The sequence below is a fragment of the Brachionichthys hirsutus genome, unplaced genomic scaffold, assembly GCF_040956055.1.
Source record: "Brachionichthys hirsutus isolate HB-005 unplaced genomic scaffold, CSIRO-AGI_Bhir_v1 contig_390, whole genome shotgun sequence".
Lineage (NCBI taxonomy): Eukaryota > Metazoa > Chordata > Actinopteri > Lophiiformes > Brachionichthyidae > Brachionichthys > Brachionichthys hirsutus.
The window spans coordinates 1-25,000 of NW_027180898.1; the positions used below are offsets into that span (position 1 = coordinate 1).

The 25,000-nt window shown below is 44.4% G+C and overlaps 2 protein-coding genes and 3 long non-coding RNA genes across 5 annotated transcripts; 3 read left to right on the forward strand and 2 right to left on the reverse strand.

The window, feature by feature from the left end:
• Positions 1-1,298: 1,298 nt before the first annotated feature.
• Positions 1,299-3,019, forward strand: LOC137916874 (uncharacterized). The gene is made up of 3 exons (XR_011106538.1): positions 1,299-1,372; positions 1,922-2,026; positions 2,980-3,019. It is a non-coding gene; the product is annotated as an uncharacterized lncRNA (long non-coding RNA).
• Positions 3,020-3,031: 12 nt separating this feature from the next.
• On the forward strand, positions 3,032-3,971 carry LOC137916875 (uncharacterized). The gene is made up of 2 exons (XR_011106539.1): positions 3,032-3,085; positions 3,346-3,971. It is a non-coding gene; the product is annotated as an uncharacterized lncRNA (long non-coding RNA).
• A 704-nt stretch (positions 3,972-4,675) lies between these two features.
• Positions 4,676-5,566, reverse strand: LOC137916871 (uncharacterized). The gene is made up of 3 exons (XR_011106537.1): positions 5,469-5,566; positions 5,107-5,241; positions 4,676-4,787 (listed from the first exon to the last, which is right to left on the reverse strand). It is a non-coding gene; the product is annotated as an uncharacterized lncRNA (long non-coding RNA).
• Positions 5,567-5,636: 70 nt separating this feature from the next.
• On the forward strand, positions 5,637-6,303 carry LOC137916873 (uncharacterized; the record flags this gene model as incomplete). The annotated part of the gene is made up of 2 exons (XM_068759839.1): positions 5,637-6,213; positions 6,278-6,303. Coding segments are annotated over 2 exons (603 nt in total), but the record flags the coding sequence as incomplete, so codon positions are not given.
• A 5,927-nt stretch (positions 6,304-12,230) lies between these two features.
• LOC137916872 (polypeptide N-acetylgalactosaminyltransferase 14-like) lies at positions 12,231-24,568 on the reverse strand (the record flags this gene model as incomplete). The annotated part of the gene is made up of 5 exons (XM_068759838.1): positions 12,231-12,389; positions 15,004-15,123; positions 21,878-22,022; positions 23,465-23,548; positions 24,476-24,568. Coding segments are annotated over 5 exons (601 nt in total), but the record flags the coding sequence as incomplete, so codon positions are not given.
• Positions 24,569-25,000: the final 432 nt, after the last annotated feature.

Below are 25,000 nucleotides of genomic sequence, written 5' to 3' on the forward strand. Positions count from 1 at the left end.
CTCCAGATCTCCCCTCTCTAACGTGTCTTTGTCTCCTCCTCCAGAGCTCCCCTCTCTAACGTGTCTTTGTCTCCTTCTCCAGAGCTCCCCACTCTAACGTGTCTTTGTCTCCTCCTCCAGAGCTCCCCTCTCTAACGTGTCTCTGTCTCCTCCTCCAGAGCTCCCCTCTCTAACGTGTCTTTGTCTCCTCCTCCAGAGCTCCCCTCTCTAACGTGTCTCTGTCTCCTCCTCCAGATCTCCCCTCTAACGTGTCTTTGTCTCCTCCTCCAGAGCTCCCCTCTCTAACGTGTCTTTTGTCTCCTCCTCCAGATCTCCCCTCTCTAACGTGTCTTTGTCTCCTCCTCCAGAGCTCCCCTCTCTAACGTGTCTTTGTCTCCTCCTCCAGAGCTCCCCTCTCTAACTTGTCTTTGTCTCCTCCTCCAGATCTCCCCTCTCTAACGTGTCTTTGTCTCCTCCTCCAGAGCTCCCCTCTCTAACGTGTCTTTGTCTCCTCCTCCAGAGCTCCCCACTCTAACGTGTCTTTGTCTCCTCCTCCAGAGCTCCCCTCTCTAACGTGTCTTTGTCTCCTCTTCCAGGGCTCCCCTCTCTAACTTGTCTTTGTCTCCTCCTCCAGAGCTCCCCACTCTAACGTGTCTTTGTCTCCTCCTCCAGAGCTCCCCTCTCTAACGTGTCTTTGTCTCCTCTTCCAGGGCTCCCCTCTCTAACTTGTCTTTGTCTCCTCCTCCAGATCTCCCCTCTCTAACGTGTCTTTGTCTCCTCCTCCAGAGCTCCCCTCTCTAACGTGTCTTTGTCTCCTCCTCCAGAGCTCCCCACTCTAACGTGTCTTTGTCTCCTCCTCCAGAGCTCCCCTCTCTAACGTGTCTTTGTCTCCTCTTCCAGGGCTCCCCTCTCTAATGTGTCTTTGTCTTCTCCTACAGAGCTCCCCTCTCCAAAATGTCTTTGTCTCCTCCTCCAGTGCTCCCCTCTCTAACGTGTCTTTGTCTCCTCCTCCAGAGCTCCCCTCTCTAACGTGTCTTTGTCTCCTCCTCCAGAGCTCCCCTCTATAACGTGTCTTTGTCTCCTCCTCCAGAGCTCCCCTCAGTGTTTCTCCTCCAGAAGACTCCTTCTTCTCCCGTCAGCTGCTTCGCTACAGGTTTCTACCCAGACAGAGCCGCTCTCTTCTGGAGGAAGGATGGGGAGGAGCTTCATGAGGAGGTGGAGCACAGAGAGATCCTCCCCAACCATGACGGAACCTTCCAGATGAGTGTGGACCTGGACCTTTCATCGGCGGCGGCTGAAGACTGGAGGAGGTACGACTGTGTGTTCCAGCTCTTCGGTGTGGAGAACGACTCGGTCACCAGACTGGACAAAGGAAAGATCTGGACCAACTGGGGTGAGACTGGGATCAGGGGGTGAAGGTGGGGACACATTTCTGTCTCTCTGATGGTCCAGATCATGGGTTTGAAGAGTTGGACAGAAGTTTTGTTTCTTTCATTGTTGTTTTCTGTTTTCTGTGTAACTTTAGAGTTCAGATAATCAATAACCCACCCGGGACCCAGACAACGGTACCAGAACCCTAACCCGGTACCTGCACAGAAGACGGAAGCCTTTGAATCAGTGATAATGAAACTGTCTTTAAAAAGTCAAACTTCTGTCAGACCATTAGAACACGTGAAGAAGAGTAGATTTAGTGTCTTTATTTGAGCAGTGGACGAACGGATCCGTCTGTAAATCCGTCACAGGACAGTTTATTGGACGAGTCTCCCTGAGACTGGAACCAACATCAGGACAGAAAGAAACACAGACCGTCCTCCTGTGGACAGGTGGACATGAAACCACCTAAACAGGACGGCAGGACCACCAACCAGGTGGTGTCCGTCTGCAGGACGGTTCTGTTGGGACATGGACGTTGTTCTCTGACTTGTTGTTTTCTGCTCTCCAGAGGAACCCACTAACGGGAACGCCATCATCATCATCGTCATCACTGCAGCGGTTCTTCTCGTCCTCACGGCTGCCGTTGGATTCAAGCTGTACAGACAGAGGACAGGTGAGCGACCCAGACAGAACCAGTCTCTGTCTCCTGGCTTTGATTGGACACTTTGACCTGATGAAGCAAACAGGAGGTGGTTTCAGCTTCAGAGTCCAGAACCACGATGACGGACCAGGGAAGACAGTCGTGCTGTGTTGACCCTTGAGTAACTCCTGGACAGTTTAGTCCATTTCAGAAATTCTAAGCTCCCTCCAGGACAACCACCGTCCTCTTTGGTGAGGCGGAGTCACAAAATCTCAACGTCCATAATTTGACTGTGTAATCCGTGTTTAACCTGTCCACGACCCTTGAGACAAAAATGTCCATTTGTTCTACATAGTGTCCAAGAAAAGGTCACAGAGGGGTGATTTTTGAAAGGGGGGTAATTTGGGCTTAAATTTGAAAACCCATATTTCCCACCGCCGTTTGTCTGTCCGGCTGTTAGCAAGATAACTCAAAAAGTTCTGGACGGATCTGGATGAACTTTCCAGGATTTGTCGGGAATGTTTCCAGGAACAGATGATTACATTTCGGTGATGATCCAGAAGAGATCCTGGATTCTGGATCACTTGGAACTATTTGTTAATATTGCAGTCAATGGAGATTCAAAATATTTTCCTCAATATCTCAGTTGATTATTTATCAATGTTTATGGAATTTGACACAGTCACGCAGGGTGGGGGGGGGGGGGGGGGGGTGTCTATCTCTCCAACTGGATCAGGTCCAGAATGAGGTCAGGAAAAATATTACATTTTACAGGTGGACATTTTGTCCACTTGAAGGGTCATGAATGGGACTTTTTTTGTAACACAAGCGTTAAACTGTCCCCGGTTTCTCTCGGAGGACGTCCCGTTCTTCGTCTCCTCTGTTTAGCAGCAGCTACTTTTGTTTGATGGAGTGTTGCTGGTGATCCACTCGCATCCGTTCACCTGCAACCGTGAGCGGTGGACTGATGCGTCTTTGTTATCCAGGTAAACCTCGTCCACCTTCTGAGGACAGCGCTGAGCTCACGAAGAGACTGCAGCCGGAGGTGGACATCCAGCCGGAGGGCGTTGGGACAAGGACAGAATGAACGCAGTGAGTGTCTTCGTGTGGGACACTATGTGTAGAAGAACCTTCTGACACGGGGAGATTATTCTCTGTCAGACTTGTGAGACAAGATAGTCTTTGTCCTTTGGTGTCTTTCCCACAACAAAAGGTGAAGCGGTTTCACCTGAAGGGATCTGAGGTTGTTGGACAAAGACATTGAGTCCACCTGGACATTTAAGGTGGACTGATCGGGTTCGGGTGTGGCTTCGTGGCGTTTCTGCTCAGTTCTGTTGGTTCTGTCTCCGCAGGGTTCTGGGACAAGGAGCGGTGTCCCCACATCGTCCTGTTTGAACTGGAGTCCACCGGGTCTTCACCAGAACCCGATCCGATCAAAGATATCAGCGACGAGGATCCAGTGATCGATACTTATTGATTAGAGTCTAAACGGTGTCATTTAAATATTTCGGGGATTGTTCTCGTCTCTCTTCTCTGGAGACGTCAAACAGGATCTTTAAGACTGTCTTCATCCAACGTCCTTAGAACGTCCTCCATCATTACACTTTAACTCTTCGGCTGCTGGGTTGTTTGTGCTTTCCCTTTGTCCTATTGGTCCTCCTGGTGTCATGTGATCTGAGACGAGAGACATCTGACGGCCTCTAGAGTCGTCTCTGCTGTCCGTCCCCAGAAATCCTTCCTTTGCTTCCAGTCCTCCTGGAACCTGCGGCGGGACTCGGACACTAACGAGTCCGGAGGTGTCGGAGTAAACGGGCGTGTCTTTGTTCCTCCTGGACTCCGCCCCTCCCCCAGTGCTTCCTGTCTGTTCACGGATCACAATCACTTCCTGTGTTGTTAACGAGACGAAGGCTGAAGTCGTCCTGCTGGTTCCTTTCTTTAGACAGAAATTCTGCTTTACAATAAAATCCCACATTTCCCACCTGTTTCTTGTTTGATTGCTCCGTCTCCAATCCCATGAATATTCCCGGTCCGGGTGTTTTGTTATTGGACTTCTGTGCTCGTCACAGATTGTCCATAACAAACACCATGTTCAAGCATAAGGGTGTCCATATGTGCACTTGGCACCAGGACACGCTCGGCCGCAGTTCGATGATCGACTTTGTCGTCGTATCGCCGGACTTGCGGCCGCATGTCTTGGACACTCGGGTGAAGAGAGGGGCGGAGCTGTCAACCGATCACCACCTGGTGGTGAGTTAAATGGGGGAGGACGCCGGACAGACCTGGCAGGCCCAAACGTAATGTGAGGGTCTGGTGGGAACGTCTGGCAGAGTCTCCTGTCAGAAGGAGTTTTAACTGATGGGTGGAGATTTCCTCCATCCGCAGCGTGAAAGCGGAGAACCACGATCGATACACATTTCATCACAGCAACTGCAGCGATTGATTGATCAATGGCTGATGCACAGATACAAGCAGGATCTTTTTATTTTCAAACCTTGTTTGGGTTCAGGAGGCCTCCGTCGTGCACACAGGACAAACACGTTTCCTAACACAAGTGCTGATCTTTCACCAAACCAGAAGGACGTCCCCGTGCCGTGCTGCGGGGACACTGAAGTCTGATACATTGTGTGTCTCTCGCAGAGACGGGGTGGTTGTGTTGGTTTCCTCTCCGGTCTGCGGCTGTCAGAAGGCGAGCCGGCGGTGGGGGGGGGGGGCGTCTCCCTCACATGTTGGTGCTCATTCTGGTCTGGCTGTTGGCTGGTGTCAGTTCACCCTGGCCGCCTTCTCTGGGTGGCGACTGAGAAACAGACACGACAAAGGTCTTTGAGTATTTCATGTTAAAATGTCAGACTTTTAGTCCAACATTTAATCCAACATAGCTCCCCACCCCCCCTCATAAGATCCACAAACGAGACCCTGTGTTGAAGACAGACGGCGTCCTGCAGACATGCGGTACGGGGGTGGGGGAGCTGATGGCACCACAGAGCACCGGCTCAACAGTGACTCATTCCTCAGACGTTAACTTCGGACTGTCGTAAGCTCCGTTCTTGCCTCGGCTACTGCACTTTGGGCTCGTCCCTTCACCTGGAGACCGTCAGCAGAAACATTTTCTCTACCTTGACGTGGATCTGGTTGCGCAGCACTGCAGCCCGGAGGATCATGGCTTTGGCGCGTCTCTGGAACTCTTTGCCCATATGGAGCGACTTCTCAAACGTGGTGCTCCTCTGATCCACGTCCCTCGCATAAAGAATCTGTCAGCACATCAGAGAGTCGCTTTAGAACTGTCAGTTCAGAGATCGATTATTTGTTCCACTTTGCCTATCCACAGTGTTCTGAGTGATTTGACAAGGCTGCCCCAGAAGAGGGAGGAGCCAGCAGCAACTTAAAAAGCTTTCCTTCAAACACATGCATGGAAAAGTATGCTAGTGCTGCCATTTCATCTGAAGTCATGAGGTGTGTGTGTGTGTGCGCGCGTCACCTTGCTGTGGGAGTCGATCCGTGCATTAATGAGCCCCTCCAGAATGAGTTGGGTAAGCTCATCCTCTAGAGCTGCCACCGTGGTGTTGAAAGCTTGAGCCATCTTAGTCATGTCTGCCGACACGTAGGGGCTGAAATACGACACACAACAGACACACATTGTCTTTTAAATGTCCGCTCTCTTAATAACAAATCATTTTTATGTCATGATTTTATCACGTTAAACAATCTGGACTTTTTTATTATTACGGAAACTTGGCTACCTGAGGGAGACTACAGCGCCCTTATTGAAGCTACCCCGCCAGACTACACCCATCTTAATCAACCACGGCTGTCAGGTAAGGGTGGGGGGGTAGCTGCCATCTTTAGAAATGTTTTTAAATGCATACCAGTTTCATACAACAGCTACACATCTTTTGAATATCTTGGTTTTATGGTGAATTCATGTGATTCCACTATAATTATAATAATTTATAGACCACCAAAAACAAACAGTGTTTTTATTCAAGAGTTTGCTGAGCTGGTATCATATTTTATAACAAAGCATGACCGGATTCTTATTTTAGGAGATTTTAACATACATGTTTTTTGTCCCACTCACCCCCTTGTCAATGATTTTATTGAAACGATTGACTCTCTTGGTCTCTCTCAGGCAGTCCAAGTTCCAACACACAACAAAGGTCATACCTTGGATTTAGTCCTGCACAGTGGCGTCACTCCTGAAAACGTTGAGACTAAGGATATCTGTGTGTCCGATCATAAGGCCATTTTATTTAGTGCGATTTTATCCCCTCAGTCTTTTAATCACAGCGCACCCGTATGCCGTCGGGGTTTAACTCTTTGTCAAGTACCAAGTTTGTTGAGCGTTTTACTGCTGCTTCGTTAACTGCTTTTACTCCACCTTTTAACATAGAGGAGCTGGTCTCTCTTTTTAACACTACTTGTGAGGATATTTTGGACTCTGTCGCCCCATACAAGACCAATAAGAAAAACAGAGCACCACAACCCTGGCTAAATGAGGCCCTAAATGAACTAAAGAGAGACTACAGGAGGAAAGAACGTAAATGGAAAAAATCTGGTCTACATGTGTTTTATGAAATATGGAAAGAAGCTTTAAAAACATACCAGACATCAGTTAAAGAAGCAAGAGCATCGTTTTATTCTAACCTGATCTCAACACATAGCAACAATCCCAGAGCTCTTTTTAAAGTTTTAAATTCAGTCACACGCCCCCCCTCCTGTCATTTTATTAACCCATCCTCAGAGCTGTGTGAGGATTTTTTAAAGTTTTTTGTGAACAAAGTCAAGGTCATTCGGGAACAAATCCCCCCCCCCCCCCCCCCCCAACGCGTGTTTTAGATACTTTCAGTAACATCGACACTTATTTTAGTAACTTTGAACCGGTTTCACTGTCTTTTTTAACTGAAATCATTGCAGGCATGAAAGCTGCAACCTGCAGCATTGATTCGATTCCCACTAAGTTTTAAAAAGAGGTTATCAACACTGTTGGACCCAGCATTTTAACAATTACTAATTGCTCCCTGGAGGAAGGTGTTTTCCCTTCAGTTTTTAAACATGCTGTGGTCCAACCTCTTCTTAAGAAACCGAACCTTGACAATACTGTTTTAAGCAATTTTAGGCCTATATCAAAACTTTCTTTCTTATCAAAAATTTTAGAAAAAGTGGTTTTAACGCAGCTTTTAGATTTTATGTGTCATAATAATATATTTGAAGAGTTTCAGTCTGGTTTTAGAGCACGGCACGGTACTGAAACGGCACTTCTCAAAGTATCAAACGATCTTCTTTTAGCTGTTGACAGGGGGGAAAGTGCTGTCTTAATTCTTTTAGATTTAAGCGCAGCTTTTGATACAGTGGACCATGTGATTTTAATTGATCGTTTAAAAACATGGGTTGGGATCACGGACGAGGCACTAAGCTGGTTCGAATCATATCTTTTTAAAAGAACTTTTGCAGTCAACATAGATAATTATGTTTCTTCTAAAGCACCCATCAGCTGTGGTGTACCGCAAGGTTTGATTTTAGGCCCAATTTTACTTTCAATTTACATGCTTCCGCTGGGCCAGATCATCCGGCGGCATAACGTCTCCTTTCATTGTTATGCAGACGACACACAGATATACCTTCCCCTGAGACCTGGTGACCCAGCAAGCCTAGCTGCTGTTTTTAATTGTCTAGACGATGTTAACTGTTGGATGGCACATAACCTTCTTCAATTAAATAACTCCAAATCAGAAATCATTCTATTTAACCCCCCTGATCCCTTCTGTCCTTCAGTACTTGGTCCACTATCACATAACCTCAAACCCACTGCAAAAAACCTGGGAGTTATATTTGATCACAATCTGTACTTCACCTCACACATCAATTCTACAGTTCGATCATGCTTCTTTCACCTCCGATTAATTACAAAAGTAAAGCACATGCTACAACAGTCAGACCTGGAGAAAGTAATCCACACACTCATCTTCTCAAGACTCGATACTGCAATTCTCTCCTGTCTGGCACAAACAACAAATCACTGTCCCGCCTCCAACTAGTGCAGAACGCAGCAGCTCGGCTTCTTACTGGTTTTAACAGACGCCATCACATCACCCCAGTCCTTGCTTCGCTGCACTGGCTGCCAGTCCAATTTAGAATTGATTTTAAGATTTTACTGATCGCTTTTAAAGCTCTTATGGGTCTGGGCCCAACTTATATTTATGATTTATTGACTTTATATGAGCCCCCCCGCAGCCTGAGATCCTGGGGTCGAGGATTTCTGGTACTTCCGAAGTCGAGGTTAAAATCAAAAGGTGACAGAGCATTCGCCATCAGGGCCCCTCGGCTTTGGAATGACCTGCCTGAAAATATAAGGCTTGCAGATTCAGTTACTTCTTTTAAAACACTTCTAAAAACGTATTTATATAGACTGGCTTTTAATTGATGGAGTCCACTGTTTTAATTACTTTTCATTTACTTTAATTAATTTTTTTTAAATGTATTTATTTTTATATTTTGAACATTGTTTTATTATTTTATGATTATTGCTGGGTACCTAGTCTCATCGCTTGTGCCCTGACGCCACTGTTGCTTTTATACACCCATTTTACATTGATTAATGTTTGTTTAATATGTATTTTTTGTTTATATGATTCATGTTGATTTGTTATTATCTGTTAAAGCACTTTGGGAATTTTATTTCTAAAAAAGTGCTATATAAATAAAGCTTATTATTATTATTATTATTATTATCAGCAACACTACTACTACTACTGTACGTTCATCTTGTCCCGTCAGGGGTCGCCATAGAAAATCATCATCCTCCCTCACTACGTCCATGTCTCTCCTCCTGGGTCGTCCTCTAGTCCTGTCCTTTGCATCGTCCTCCCCAACACCAGACACTCTCATGTCCTCCCTCACTACGTCCATGTCTCTTCTCCTGGGTCGTCCTCTAGTCCTGTTCCCTGGCAGCTCCATCCTCAGCATCCTTCTACCGATATAGTCCCTGTCTCTCCTCTGGACATGTCCAAACCATCAAAGTCTGGTCTCTCTGACCTTGTCTCCAAAACGTCTAACCTTCACTGTCCCTCTTATTGTCTCATTTCTAATCCTGTCCAACCTGGTCACTCCCAAGGAGAACCTCAGCATCTTCATCTCCTCCGCTTCTAGCTCCGCCTCCTGTCTTTTCCTTTATTTATTAAAAAATGTTGGGAAAATTATTTCTCCTCTCCTCTCTCTTTTCCATTTGTTTGCAACGCTCAAAACGTAAGTGTTTATTTTGTAGCTCTTTAGGAGGCTCAGGTTCTACATAAGAGTAGAAGAACAAAGCCGAGACGAGTGCTTTATGTTAAATCCAGAACAAACGAGAACCATCTGCGGAGGTTCTTCTGCGGCGTGGATCAGAGGTCCGTTCTGTTGGTTGGAGGGATCTAAAGCAGGGGTGTCGAACCTGTCCGGTGGAGGGCCGAGACGCTGCAGGTTTTCCTTCCAGCCGGTTACTAAAGCAGGTGATTTTAATTATCAACGCCTGCTCCAATGAGAGAGAATAAACTCATTAGTGAGATCAGCTGCTGGAGAGATGGTTGGAAAGAAAACCTGGAGTGTCTCGGACAGGTTCGACTCCCCTGATCTAAAGGCAGGAAGAAGAAACTAAAGAACTCTCCCACCACTAGAGGGCGCCGCTGCCAGACAGATGGCATGAGCAGCAGACATCCGCTCTCTCCTCCTCTTCCTTTTTGCGAGACCGCCCCCCTCTGGTTTATGTTTCCCAAATATTAACTTTAATAAAATATATAATCTATCTATATCCATCTATCTATATCTATATATCATCTATCTATCTATCATCTATCTACCTCTCTATCTATCTATCTATCAATCATCTATCTATCTATCTATCTATCTATCTATCTATCTATCTATCTATCTATCTATCTATCTCTCTCTCTCTCTCTCTCTCTCTCTATCTATCTATCTATCTATCTCTCTCTCTCTCTCTCTATCATCTATCTATATCTATCATCTCTCTATCTATCTATATCTATATATCATCTATCTATCTATCATCTATCTACCTATCTATCTCTATTTATCTATCTATCTATCTATCTATCTATCTATCTATCTATCTATCTATCTATCTATCTATCATCTATCTATCTATCTATCTATCTATCTATCTATCTATCTATCTATCTATCTATCTATCTATCTATCTATCTATCTATCATCTATCTATCTATCTATCTCTATCTATCTATCTATCTATCTATCTATCTATCCCTCTATATATATCTCTCTATCTATCTATCTATCTATCTATCTATCTATCTATCTATCTATCTATCTATCTATCTATCTATCTATCTATCTATCTATCTCTCTATCTATCTATCTATCTATCTATCTATCTATCTATCTATCTATCTATCTATATCTATCTATCTATCTTCATCTGCCTGTCAATCCTTTGATTTCTAATTATAAGGCGACTACATTGAAGTTACATTTATGATCTGAATGTGAACCATACGACTGTGTTTTGGGGTAGAAACAGCAGGAACTATAAGGAGACACATTATGTCTCCTTATAGTTCCTGCCGGTCCTCCTTGGATTGATCCCTGAGCTCTTCCCCAGGTCCTCGATTCGAGCCACCACACGGTCCCCCAGAGCACCGAAGAGCACTTTTAGATCCATGGTCAATTTATCCAGAACTTTGAAAGCCGCTGTCTTGGAGACTTTCCGGTACTCCAGGGCAACTCCCATCCCAACTAGCAGATGCCCCCCCCCCACCCACCAATAAGCCAAACAGCCAAATATCTTCAGTGTCCTCTACAGATAGAACCGTGAGACAGAACACTCCATTTCTCCCAGGGATCCATGGTGTAGCCTGCTGCGTGGGCCCCGTCTGGACAGGTGGGCTCCCCCGGCCCGGCGTCCCATGCTTGGGTGAAAAAATGTGATCGATCGCACTACGAGACCAGTTAATCAATTCCATGATTAAGTTAGAAGGAATGAATCCTGTAATTTATGGCAACAAAGGCTTTTCTCTGGCTGCTTTCTTTCTCGATACTCCTAGTGTAACAACGAAAGGTCAAGCAAAAGGTCGGGTTTAAGGATCTAATAACGATGTAGGGAACACTGACGAGATGAATAATTCAGATACAGATGCTGTCACACACTCAATCTATGAGAGAAATAGTCCAGCACAGCAGGAATAAGACTTCTCTGTTCCTCTTCATGGTGGAATGCTGCCAAGTCATGAGCTCCACATTAGAATGTGTATCACAATACCGTATATTAAAAAAGAATATTGTGAGTAAAACATGAAAACTGTGATAGTACTGTAAAGAATACACGGTTCTGAGTAAAAACAAAAACTTTACTTTTTATGCAACAGAGGATATCCAGTAGAATGTATCACAAATTGAGATTGGTAAGAACCAGTCGCATTACAACTAAGCATGAAATTGCAATTCTCAAGTGCATCAATATTGTTCACACCAATATTTGACATGTTGCTGTGGACACTGCTACTCAAATATTTTAATGTATCCAATGCTGTGCCAGTTTAAAAGTCTGTCATAAAATCAATGCAGTTAATAGTTTAATGCTAAGAGCTACCGTTAAACTAGCAAAACAGAGATAGCATGCTTTGGTCGGAGCAGCACTTCAGTCTAACGCATTATTAAAATCATACCAACGCCAACATGCTCATGGTTTGTGAATAAAAACATGGTATATATAGCTAAGCTTCATTTGAGCATGTTATCGCAGGTCTGCGTCGCCACTAGCAGACTTTGGAGCCTCGGTATAAAACAGTGATATTCATCCCGCGGACGTGTTAGAGTCCGTTTCACCTGCTGCACCAGTTCATCGTTGGACCTCGAGCACAGACGGCGATAAACGAAGAACTCAAGCTGTGCTTTAGAATTACTCTGCCTTGATAATGTTCACGATGTATTCTCTTTGACAGATCAGGATTTTAAGGTGCACTCGGTTCGTTTCTTCCCCAAATGTGTCATAAGCCTCAAACGTACAGACTTTAATCTCCAGATGTAACAAACGTGACATTTCATTGATTAGAAATGTTTTGCGTCACAGCAGACAGACACACACTGATTTCCTCTCATGCTAATCAGTGAGGAGGCATCAGGAAGTCTTCAGGAGCTTCCCGCTCGGCCACAACTCCCTGACATGAGGTGCTCATGCGTCCTCACTGTGTCAGAGCAGATGTCTTTGAATTGTCCACAGGCCCAGGGGTCAGGAGAAGGGCACGTCCCATCTCTGTGTGTACGCGCTCAGTTCACAGGGGCTGATGACCAGCATACGAGACGAGTCCATCCCATCCAGAGCCATCTCCGAGTCCAGACAGAACCGAGAGACGAGGTGCTCCAGGTGAGTCCCCGACTTCTGCCACCGCTGCAGAATAAAGACACACGTTAAGAGGAGAGATAATACAGTCAGCAGACCACGTCGTGTCATTCCGCCTTCCCTGCAGAGAGCGAAAAGTGTATACTGTGTACCACCCAAAGTGGTAAAGTACATGAATAATGCAAAAATAAGTTCATCTGGAAAGTTGTCAGAGGCTTGAGGATCTGCTGCTGCTATTTGTGTTGTTTGAGTTTGATTTCACTGAATCTCAACAACTGAGGCGGCGACTGCAACGTCACGGGGAGTCGAGGAGTCGGGGATCCTCGGATCCACGACGGCCTCGTTTATGGAACGTATGCCTGGTTGATTAGACTTTGTAGCCAAATAGGCTTGTAATGTAGAGCACATGTAAGAAGTGTCCAGAACTCTGTTCAATCGGTGTAATCGTTCACCACAACCCTCATTCAGGTTAGGGCCGTGGTTTCAATTGTACATTATTGTAAATAAATGAAAGCAGGCTTGTAAAGGTACATGCCTGCTATTGAGAGCAAAACATTCCATTTCCATAAGGACCCAAAATCACCAGAATAGTGTAGAAACATGGGGAAGTGAGTTTTTCATAACGTCGGACCTTTAATAGTTAAAAAAAATAGTTTGATCCAGATTCTTTCACTCATCTGCTTGGCCAGCCAGGCCCACGAGATCCGGCAACCCGACTGTGATGGTTAATCTGGAGTTCTGTAATTTTTAACAGTGCACTTGTGAGGAATGTTCAGCGGGTATAAAACGTTGGAGCTGCAGTCGCCTTTTGTTGTTCAATGAGGAAAAACCGGTAGATTTCTCCTAGATTTGGTTCATGCAAACAGCTGACAAATACTATATTTAAACAACAGACTTGCTAAACATAAATGAGGGTTGTATCATTTTGCTTCCAAGAGAGCTGAGCTTGGTGTAAACTTTATCGCGTTGACAGGAGGAGCTGGGAATGAACCGTCCACCAGACGCGATCGAGCTTGTTCTGTGTGGAGTGATCAATAATGTGCCTGTGAAGATGTACTGCAAGCCCAAAACTCTGATCGGGCCATAATGAGTTCAACCTGTCACCGCTAGAGGGCGCCACCCCCCCATGATTTGTAAAACTGTCTACAGACTCTTTGCGCGTGTGTTTGTGTGCGTGTGCGTGTGCTAAATAGGGGGGGGGGGGGGGGGTATTTTCCATAGTTTGTTTCATAGCTCTTAAAACAAAACAGCAGATATGAAAAGAGTCTTTTATCCAGCTTTGGGTTCTAATCTCCTCATCAGAGACGGAGAGTGAGGGGAATGGAGACAAGAGGCGAGCTGAAAAATCTGAGTAATCCGAGTAATCTGAGTAATCCGAGTAATCCGAGTAATCTGAGTAATCTGAGTAATCTGAGTATTCTGAGTAATCTGAGTAATCTGAGCAATCCGAGTAATCTGAGTAATCTGAGTATTCTGAGCAATCCGAGTAATCTGAGTAATCTGAGCAATCCGAGTATTCTGAGTAATCTGAGTAATCTGAGTAATCCGAGTATTCTGAGTAATCTGAGCAATCTGAGTAATCTGAGCAATCCGAGTGTGCACATGTCTTGGATTCTTCTGGACTTTCCTTTTATCTGTTTTGATCTTTTGTCTGCTGGGGCCTCTTGCCAGGGCATCCTTATAAATGATTTTACCTGGTAAAATACAAATAAATACAATTACATGTGTGTTTATTGGCAGTGAGCAGCCATATTGTGTTTGCCTCTGAAGCATATCATTTCCGTGTATCTTCTTGATCTTGTACGGCCTTGTAACCCCCCCCCCCCCCACCTTTCAACAAACATTCATGCGATTCCAGTACTTTATCATTGTTTTCTTGCAGTTATTCCCTCGTGGTTTCTTTGCATTCACTCCCGTCTTTGTCTCTTCATCCCTTTCTTGCAAGCCGTTTCATCTTTCTCATCGGATGAGTCACTGATTAAATAACAGCCAATGACGAACATGATGAACGATGTGTGTAAAAACACACACTTTCCATGTTCAATTTAGTAGATTTATCTTTACCTTGCAAGAATACAGACGGGATTATGAACACACACACACACACACACACACACACACACACACACACACACACAGTCTTTTTTCCATAGACTGAACAGCTGGTGAGGTGTAATGAGCTAATATTCAGCGACCTCTCTTGATTTACGTCCCTTTTATTTCTGTCCTTCTCCCACACCCCTCCCCTTTCTCCATTTTTCTCTCTTTATTCTCTTTTATCTGTCTTGTTTCACTCTTTCCGTTGCCCCCCCCCCTCCCCCTCCCCCCTCTCGCTCTCTCTTCCAAGTGATTTATTGGTTGTCAGGCTGTTCTCTGCTGCAGGGGCTTCTGGGATGCCATCAAGAAGCCCAGTGGTCAGGTAATGACACCTGTCTGTGTGTGGATATGTGTGTGTTCAGAGTTTTGCGAGCTGCAGATCTGAAAACCTGTAAAGCAGATTCCCCTGCAGCGTGGATCTGTGCGAGTGTAATTATCCGTAGAGATTAACTAACATTTCAATTAATGAATCAACCACATGATTAGATTGTGACTCGCCTGCAGGTCGTACATCACCTGACGTGAATAAGTGTGTGTGTGTGTGTGTGTGTGTGTGTGTGTAGACCTGCTTGCTGTCGGCCATGCTGCAGGGCAGCAGAAGGACCTGGGAGGCAGGGAAGGTGGTAGACAGAGACAGACAGTGCTGCTGCTGTCGGATCTGCTGTCCGTGAGTATATACCCACTCCTGGAACAGACACAGGCATTCGCTAATTACTTTACAAATAAAGAGTTTTTATTTTGTGAAATCACAAAAAAAGGCACAATATGAAAATGATTATGCAGATGTGACGATGAACCATTTTATTTTTAAAATGCAGAGAAACATCTTGTGAGTATAAGGGCCTCTTCTCTTCTGGCGCTCCCATTCAGACTCCTGAGCATGAGACATTTGGGGCGTTGCTGCTCCGCGACCAGGTCCGGTGATACTGTCCATCTCAAAGGAGCTGGACTGGACTGGGCTGAGATCAGAGTTCTTCAGCTTCTTCCACGCAAAACGCAAAATGTCTCCACTGATCTCAATAAGTTGTTTAATAGGGGTTTATAATCACCATCAATGCATTTGATTGCCTTTATCAGCTCACCTATCCATTCATTGCTGAGCTTTGATGTCTGATGCTGAAAACCTGATGGGTCACATAAAGAATGTCTTTTAAATTGTCATCTGACTTTCACTGTCAGGTGAAATACAGTCATAATTTGGTGACATTTATTAATAGCAAAGACGGTTAAGGTATGTACGGTACATATTTTAACTTCTTGAAACAAAAACTAAGCAAAGCATAAACAATGGGTGGCATTAACGGGTTTGCTATAAATGTCTACCGCCTCATCCTACATGTCAGGACTACTTGTGTCACCTGTGAATAGACTATAAGCCAAGTTCAGCTTGTTTTTATTTGAGCAACGGTTAAGAGTGCTCTTATTTATGACTTAACAATGACAACATCTACCCCTTTAACCTTAGTATTATATGTAAAAGAATCACAGTCACCTCCATGGCTGCAGTTCTTACTGCGTTAGATAATAACGGCTTGAAATAGAACATGTTTAAATTGCAGCGTTGCTATTTTAACTCACAATGATCAAAATACATTCTTTAATGCTTGACCAACTCAGTTCAAAAACAACTCTACAGACTGATCCATTATCAGGCTATAGAATGCTCGTTTTGTGTTGATTGGCATAATTGTTAATCAACTACTCATTTCTGCTTGTAATGATTAGATGAAAGGAAATAATCAGCTAATTTTATTAGATGACTATTTTGCACCAGGGATATATATATATATATATATATAATAGGAGGAGCTAACGTAGCATTGCCAGTTTCTCCCTTGTGCTGGTCTCAAGCCTGGATAAATGCAGAGAGTTGCATCAGAAATGGCATCCGGCGTAATAATTTTCCAAATCTAACATGCAGATCAATGTAAATAAGAAAGTTATACCGGATCGGTCGAGGCCCGGGTTTTTTTTTCTTTTCTTTTTTTTCAGGTTAACAACGACCAGCAGCGTTGTTAACCCGCGGGACGCTGGTGGAAATTGGATTACTGTGGGTCAAAGACAGAGACGAAGAAGAGGACGAAGACCGGTGCCTCAGCAACGCGAGAAGAGGGAATTAAAGGATTGAGAGTAGAGACTTTGAATGTTGGGACGATGATGGGAAAAGATAGAGAGCTGGAGGACATGATGATGAGGAGGAAGGTTAATGTGTGTCCAGGAGGAAGGTAAGGTCGTAGTAGGAGAGAGTGTAGCCTGCCAACATAGGCTGGTGGTGAGGAAGATGACTCCAGTGGTGTTACTAGAAGAAGTGGGACATTGAGAGGACAGAAGAGAGTAAACACGAGCACAGGGACATGAGACAAAAGGCAAAGGTAGAGGTCAAAGGTCAAACAGTGGTCATATGATGACCTGTATAAAGGTTAGATAGTAAAGAGGGAGAGAAGGATCTGAACAGGCTGGACAGACAGAGAGACAGAGACAGGAAGGATGTTCAGCATGTTAGAGTGATGAAGAGTAGTGACAGGAAGGATGTTCAGCATGTTAGAGTGATGAAGAGTAGAGACAGGAAGGATGTTCAGCATGTTAGAGTGATGAAGAGTAGAGACAGGAAGGATGTTCAGCATGTTAGAGTGATGAAGAGTAGAGACAGGAAGGATGTTCAGCATGTTAGAGTGATGAAGAGTAGAGACAGGAAGGATGTTCAGCATGTTAGTGATGAAGAGTAGAGACAGGAAGGAGTTAGAGTGATGAAGAGTAGAGACAGGAAGGATGTTCAGCATGTTAGTGATGAAGAGTAGAGACAGGAAGGATGTTCAGCATGTTAGAGTGATGAAGAGTAGAGACAGGAAGGATGTTCAGCATGTTAGAGTGATGAAGAGTAGAGACAGGAAGGATGTTCAGCATGTTAGAGTGATGAAGAGTAGAGACAGGAAGGATGTTCAGCATGTTAGTGATGAAGAGTAGAGACAGGAAGGATGTTCAGCATGTTAGAGTGATGAAGAGGAGAGACAGGAAGGATGTTCAGCATGTTAGAGTGATGAAGAGGAGAGACAGGAAGGATGTTCAGCATGTTAGTGATGAAGAGTAGAGACAGGAAGGATGTTCAGCATGTTAGAGTGATGAAGAGTAGAGACAGGAAGGATGTTCAGCATGTTAGTGATGAAGAGTAGAGACAGGAAGGATGTTCAGCATGTTAGAGTGATGAAGAGTAGAGACAGGAAGGATGTTCAGCATGTTAGAGTGATGAAGAGTAGAGACAGGAAGGATGTTCAGCATGTTAGTGATGAAGAGTAGAGACAGGAAGGATGTTCAGCATGTTAGAGTGATGAAGAGTAGAGACAGGAAGGATGTTCAGCATGTTAGAGTGATGAAGAGTAGAGACAGGAAGGATGTTCAGCATGTTAGTGATGAAGAGTAGAGACAGGAAGGATGTTCAGCATGTCAGAGTGATGAAGAGTAGTGATGAAGGTGTTGACAGAGGCCAGTAGTGTGCAGGAAGATGGAAGAAGTATTTAGAGGAAGTAATGAATGAGGAAGATGAGAGAGAACAAAGGGGAGGAGAGGAACCTGTTGTGGACCAGGAAGTGATGAAGATTAGCACGAGTGAAGTTAGAAAGGCGATGAAGAGGATGAAGAATTGACCAAATGTCATTGAGTGGTGAAGGGCTGACCAAAGATGAGGCAGCATTTTAAGCAGATTGTTGAGTGTAATCATTGTTAGTAGGAAGATAAGATAAGATAAGATAAGATAAGATAAGATAAGATAAGATAAGATAAGATAAGATAAGATAAGATAAGATAAGACTTTATTCATGTCACGTTGGAGATATTTACTGGTCACAGGTTCAGAAAGTGTGCAATGAAGGAATGAAGGAATGGTCTAGTGAGGGTACCTTATGTCCAGCGCTTGTGCTGAAACACGCCCTGCATGCTCAGCACAAGCGTTCCCTGGATCAATCACCGGTAAAACCAAAGTACGCTTCGGTTTTACTGCAGCGTCTGAAGGACGACCATGTCAGCACTATTTTTCTGAGGAAACCGCTTGTATGCATCTTAACGGTCACTCATTTACCGACTACCTGCCATTAAGCAGTTAAAATATATTTACTGACAAAGTGTTTAGTATTACTTGTATGGAGCTCATATTTATTAGCTCTTAACTAAACTTTAAAGCATTAGATTTCATTCCTGGTACAACAAAGTGGTCAAAGGGAGACCGTGAGAGGACGACCACAGATAAAGCACACGGCTGGTGTGTTTCTGCCAAAGAGAGTCACGCTCAACGGAATACGACAACACCGTTACCGCACGGCTCCACTCCAGCTGCTGTGATGTTGTTCTTTATGGACAGACACTCTCATGTCCTCCCTCACTACGTCCATGTTTCTTCTCCTGGGTCGTCCTCTAGTCCTGTTCCCTGGCAGCTCCATCCTCAGCATCCTTCTACCGATATAGTCCCTGTCTCTCCTCTGGACATGTCCAAACCATCAAAGTCTGGTCTCTCTGACCTTGTCTCCAAAACGTCTAACCTTCACTGTCCCTCTTAGTGTCTCATTTTTAATCCTGTCCAACCTGGACACTCCCAAGGAGAACCTCAGCATCTTCATCTCCTCCACTTCTAGCTCCGCCTCCTGTCTTTTCCTCAGAGCCGTCCATCATGTCTGTCCTCACCACTGTCTCTGAGCCGTCCATCATGGCTGTCCTCACCACTGTCTCTAAGCCGTCCATCATGTCTGTCCTCACCACTGTCTCTAAGCCGTCCATCATGGCTGTCCTCACCACTGTCTCTGAGCCGTCCATCATGTCTGTCCTCACCACTGTCTCTAAGCCGTCCATCATGTCTGTCCTCACCACTGTCTCTAAGCCGTCCATCATGTCTGTCCTCACCACTGTCTCTAAGCCGTCCATCATGTCTGTCCTCACCACTGTCTCTAAGCCGTCCATCATGTCTGTCCTCACCACTGTCTCTAAGCCGTCCATCATGTCTGCCCTCACCACTGTCTCTAAGCCATCCATCATGTCTGTCCTCACCACTGTCTCTAAGCCATCCATCATGTCTGTCCTCACCACTGTCATTTAGACCTGTCCCTTCGTCCTATCACAGAGCACGCCTGATACTCTCCTCCCCCGTTCCAGCCTGCCTGCACACGATTCTTCACCTCCTTTCCACATTCTCTCCATCACTCTGCTCTGTTGACCCGAGGTACCTGAAGTCCTCTCCCTTCTTTACGTCTATTCCTTGTAGCTTCACTGTCCCCCCTGGGACATTCTCATGTACACACATGTACTCTGTTTTACTGCTGCTCACCTTCATCCCTCTCTTTTCTAGAGCAGACCTCCACTTCTCTAGATTCTCCTCTACCTGCTCCCTGCTGATCCTGATCCCTGGTGCATCCCACCTCTACAGCAGTGACGTGCAGTCAGGGGAGGCAATCATATAAAATCATATAAAAATCATGTATTTGTATTATTAAAAATAATATAAAAATCATATAATATATAATATGATATCACATTATATATTTTATGTTTTTTTCATTTTTAATAATACAATTAGTGTGTAACGTATTCTTGTGCTGAGCGGCATCACACTGCTGCATAGTGAGGCACGCAGTTATACCTCCTCTCGCCGATAGGGGACCAGTGATTCTGATTCGGCGCACTCCTCGGCGCCAAACAATAGAAGAAGACGTAGTATTAGCAAAATAACTGCAAGTCAAGTCCAGCCATCCAGTAATTATTTTCTCGTTGCTCGGCCTTTATTTCAAAATCAGAAGTAGTTTATTGCCATTGTCAGTGTCATAACTAATTAAAGGACGACCAACACCGGAGCTCAAAGGATTGCTCCAGACTACGGGACCGTCGACCCGCTCGGTCCAGACGGACTGGTACACGCGGAAAAGCTGGCTGTGTGGACGTCAAGCAAGAAACCGTCTTTTCTGGTTTTCTTGCCTTCTTTTCTCAACTTCTGACAATGTCTGGATTTTAGCTATAGGCCTGTTTTTGACTGTGTCAAATTCATTTAATTATTGTAATTTTGTAATAAAATAAACATATTTTAACCTTGTGTCAAACTTGTGTCTCTGAATCAGGAACTTACCTGCGAGTCCTCCTTTTGTTTTTTGGTGTTTACTGAGCCGTGGCCGTAATTGGTGGGTTTCGGCCCTACCCAACCCTCGGTCTACCACATGCCGATACCCGTCACCGTAGATAGTGTGTAATACAGACGTAAATATGAGGTTAACCACGTTAAATCGCACAGTGAATGAACCCCAACACTAATAATAACTAATAAAACACACAATAACTGTACTTAGAGCTCAATATAGGGAGCTCCAGACGTAAACCTAAATGGTAGAGTAGATTAAACGTCATTGTTACTTTAAATAGTCGTTCATTACTTCTGCATTGTCATGGCGGCTGTCTGATCTGACTCCTTATTTCTATGTTCCTAACATCTCCTGTTCTTGAAGACCTATCTCCTCATCAGTTGATTCATGCCACCTGCCACTCATCTCCTCATCAGCACCTAATTAGTAGTTAGTCTCTGTTCAGACCTCTGCACTCTGCCAGATTGTTTAGTGACATGATCCTACTTTCCAGCGCTCTTCCTTTACCCACCTGCCCGTGTACCGACCCCGCCTGTTTTGTGGATTCCACCTGTGTGCCTGCCCCATTGGATTTGTCTGGTTTCTGAACTCTGCCTGTTTTTTGGTCCTCCCCTTTGCCTGCCCCTTCTGATCTGTCTGCTGATTTGGACGGATTACCCATTGTGATTGATAAAGCACAGTTTCTGGATTCCTCTTCTTCTGTTGTGCTTTTGGGTCCTCCCTGTCTGTGCCCTGACACGCATAGATGACAGTTTTTTAATTTTTGTTCTTCATTTCACGTTTTAAATGGATTCTACTGGTCGTGTTCTTCTACAGTTTGATCCAGTGCAGACATTTCTCAGTATGCTAGGCTTGTTTGTCTGAATAAGCGAACGCATACACGTGCCCGTGTAGCCCAGAGATTATGTGTAGCGTCATGATTGGTCAACAAAGTCATGCGGGCGTGTTTCTGATGTCAATTTACTGGTCCATCTTCATTACAACCCTCACCCGTGGTCATGAGCCCTGGGTAATGAGCACAAAATGAGAAATTAACTTCCTCCACAGGGAGGCTGGCCTCAGTCTCAGGCTCACAGACAGGGTGAGAGCTTCAGACTGACAGAGAGCTGGAGTGCAGCTGCAGCTCTTTTGCATAGAAATGAGCTGATTGGGTATCTGGTTAGGATGTCTCCAGACCGAAGCAACACCAAGATTGACCCAGATTCGCTGGAGGAGTTTCATCACTCAGTCCGGGAAAAGACTAGGATCCAGGAGGAGCTAGAAAGTGTATGCAGATACCAAATGCTAAAATGTCAGCCATCAAGTCATCATAACTCCATTTTGACCCACCTGGTTGACAGCAGAGACCCTCTCTGTTCCAGTGCAGGGGCCCAGCGTGAGGACGGGCAGGTCCTGGCCCTCCACTCTGAGAGACTCCAGACAGTTCTGCCGTTGTCTGATCACACCGGACTGGGAGTCAGAGTCGTCTGGGACTCTGTAAGTCAAAATAAAATACATAAAGTTCGACGGACCAGTATATCTGAGCTATTATTAATGCACCAAGGCTATTTTAATATAGCTCTCATTCACCCAAAGGGAAGGGACAGGATTTAAGCAGTGGTCTGCAACCATTGCCACTTACTCAAGCCCAAAGTGCCAACACTTACTTCTTTAATAAAGTCATTTGTAAATAAACTGATTTTACAGTTTTCTTTGCAGCATTTAAATGTTCACTAAAACTTCAAGTGCTTTAGTTGATCGTTATATTTAACAATGAGTATTTAAGAACATTTAGTGTGCTCCATTTCTTGTGAGGTGTTAAATATGATAAAATACAATATTTTCATGCCTCTGAATATCCTCCGAGTGCCAACATAAATGCCCTCGCGTGCCAGCCATGACACGCGTGTCTTAGGTTGTGTTTTCAAAAGTGATGCTCTTCACATTCAACAATTCCGCTGAATGCTACAATTTTCTAATTTGATTACTTCAGAAAGTTTTCCCCCCAGTCGTTTTCTTTGACAAACTTTCTCAGTTGTTCTTGTTAAATTCTTAGCTTTGCTATAAACGTGGGCTGAAGCCCTGTTGCATTAATTCAATCTGCTATCTCTCTCTGTTTTAATAACCCGTTAAAGCTTATTCTGAATTTTAAGGGTCAGGTCCATCATCCCTCGAGAACAAGCCTGTTTATTCCATTCTAGGGGATTAACACCAGCCTCCAGTGGATGAATGAGTATTTGGGTATGTAAGTGTGTGTGTGTGTGTGTGTGTGTGTGTGTGTGTAAGTCAGAGGACGTTTTTAAAAGAGTGTGCTTATATCTTAAAGGTACTTGTATGTGTACTGTATGAACTCATACAACCAGGAGGAAGTGGGTGTGTTTGGAAGTGGGTGGTGGAGGAATTTCAACATAATCAAACAGACAACAAAGGGTGCTGCATAGGTGTGTAAAGCCCAATACAAATCTGCTAGTGCATCTAACTCCTATGTTTTATGTCACTATGCCCACACCATCACTTGTGATATGAAAACACTTTGTTACAAGAACCTGTTCTGACCACACCATAAAATACACAGACTATACTGGTTTTAGTTTAAGTATTGAACCGCCAAACCCTTTACAGCTTGTAGAATTTGTCTAATGGGAATGGTGAGCGTTCTCCAGTTAAAGGACACAATCAAAAGCTAATTTGAGCAGATCAAAGAAGCAGAGGTTCGACAACAATGTGTCAGTGTCACAACTTTCAAACTCCATCAAAAGCTCAGCTGGTTGAATTAGAAGAAGCTCCCCTTAAGAAAACAACAAATACACAAAAATATTATATTATATACATTATATTATGTTAACAATAAACAGCTTCAATATCAGCTTTGAAATTTTCAGTATGCTGTATACTCAGTAGTATACAGCGCACACACACACACACACACACTCTTACTTGAGCTCTGGGTACACGCTGTCTAAGTACCACTTAAAGGATTTGCACTTGAGCTTCTTGCGTAGTTCCGCTCTGCCTTGGATGCTGGTGGGAAACACAAAAGCAGAAGCAATCAATCAGCAGTTACTTCAGAGGCCTGTTCAGTAACACTTTAACTAGCAGAAGTGGACATGGAGTATCTGCATGCCAGTGTTTACCGGTCTGAGATAAACACTGACATTCAAACACATCGATGGGCTCTAATGTTGGTGCCTGCTGGAGCCTCCGACAAATTATATAGTGAGGACTGACTTGCCTCCAACTACGGGGCAAAGCACTGGGCCAAGGTAAAGCCTCTTCTTAGGCTTATGCCTTCATGTTTGAGGAGTCATGGCACAAGATGAAAGGCAGTTTTCTCTCTCCTCTCTCGTTTAAGGATTTTAATCTGTTTCACAGGACTCTGCTTCATGGCATCTGAATCAACGCCCGAGAGAGCGGCCGCAGGGTCTTTGGGCTCCTATAAATCCATGGGGCTCACTGAAAACTTAAAAGATGACCTAATTGGGTTCAGCAGAAACAAGACTTTCACAAGTTACTTGTTAAGGTTATGATCAATGTCCAGGGATTATATTCTGTAATCTTTAGCACCTCTGGCTGTGTCATTCCCGACTTGAACCACAGGATTCTGCACTATGGTGACGGTATCCAGATGCTAGGAGCTATCGCCAGTTCACTCTTTTTCCATTGCAGGCTATTCGTTGAAGATTCTGCATTTGACCATTATTGAATAGTTTACAGGTGAGATAATGGGAACAAAGAGAGACGTGACACTAAACAAAGATCCCCCGCTGAAAGTTCATGAGGATTTTGATGGTAAAAGGCATCTTAATACATTCGACCTGTTGTCTGTGGCACCAGGGATGACACTGTCACAGCTAATCCTAACTGCTAAACTGAATAGATTAGAGATGGTAGTTAACAGGTTTGGAACCAGACGTCCCACAAGCACGAATAAAAAGTGTGTGTTCTTACTCTCCATAAGATTTCCCCCGTGCTGCAGGGCGAGCAGAGTAATAGAAGAGACTGAAGTCGTCCATCCACACCTCAGCTGTGCGACGTGTGTTCCTGTAATACACACACACACACACACCAATACACTACCTAAATCAGACCAGGGGAAACTGCACCACATTACCTTTATTCAACACTATCTGAGGAATCAGTGATTTTCAGGGACATCATCTGGATTTGAATGCCTCAATAATTAAACTCAAGGCTTTAATACAGTGCGACAACAAAGAGAAAATCTTTAGGAGAACATCATCCCAGCTTCTCCGGCCTAGATGTTTAGGGAAGACATTTAAACATTTACATGACAAAAATAATGAATATATGCAACGATGCAGTTAAGAAGGAGGAGTGGTGTAAAAACAGACATCAGCAGGTCCCAGGGTTAAACTACTGGCCTTGAATGCGCTGCTGAAACTACAGCCTACCTCCAGAGGTCTGGACTCTCCATACAATCTCATTATTTTCACATCAGACTCGTGTGTGTGT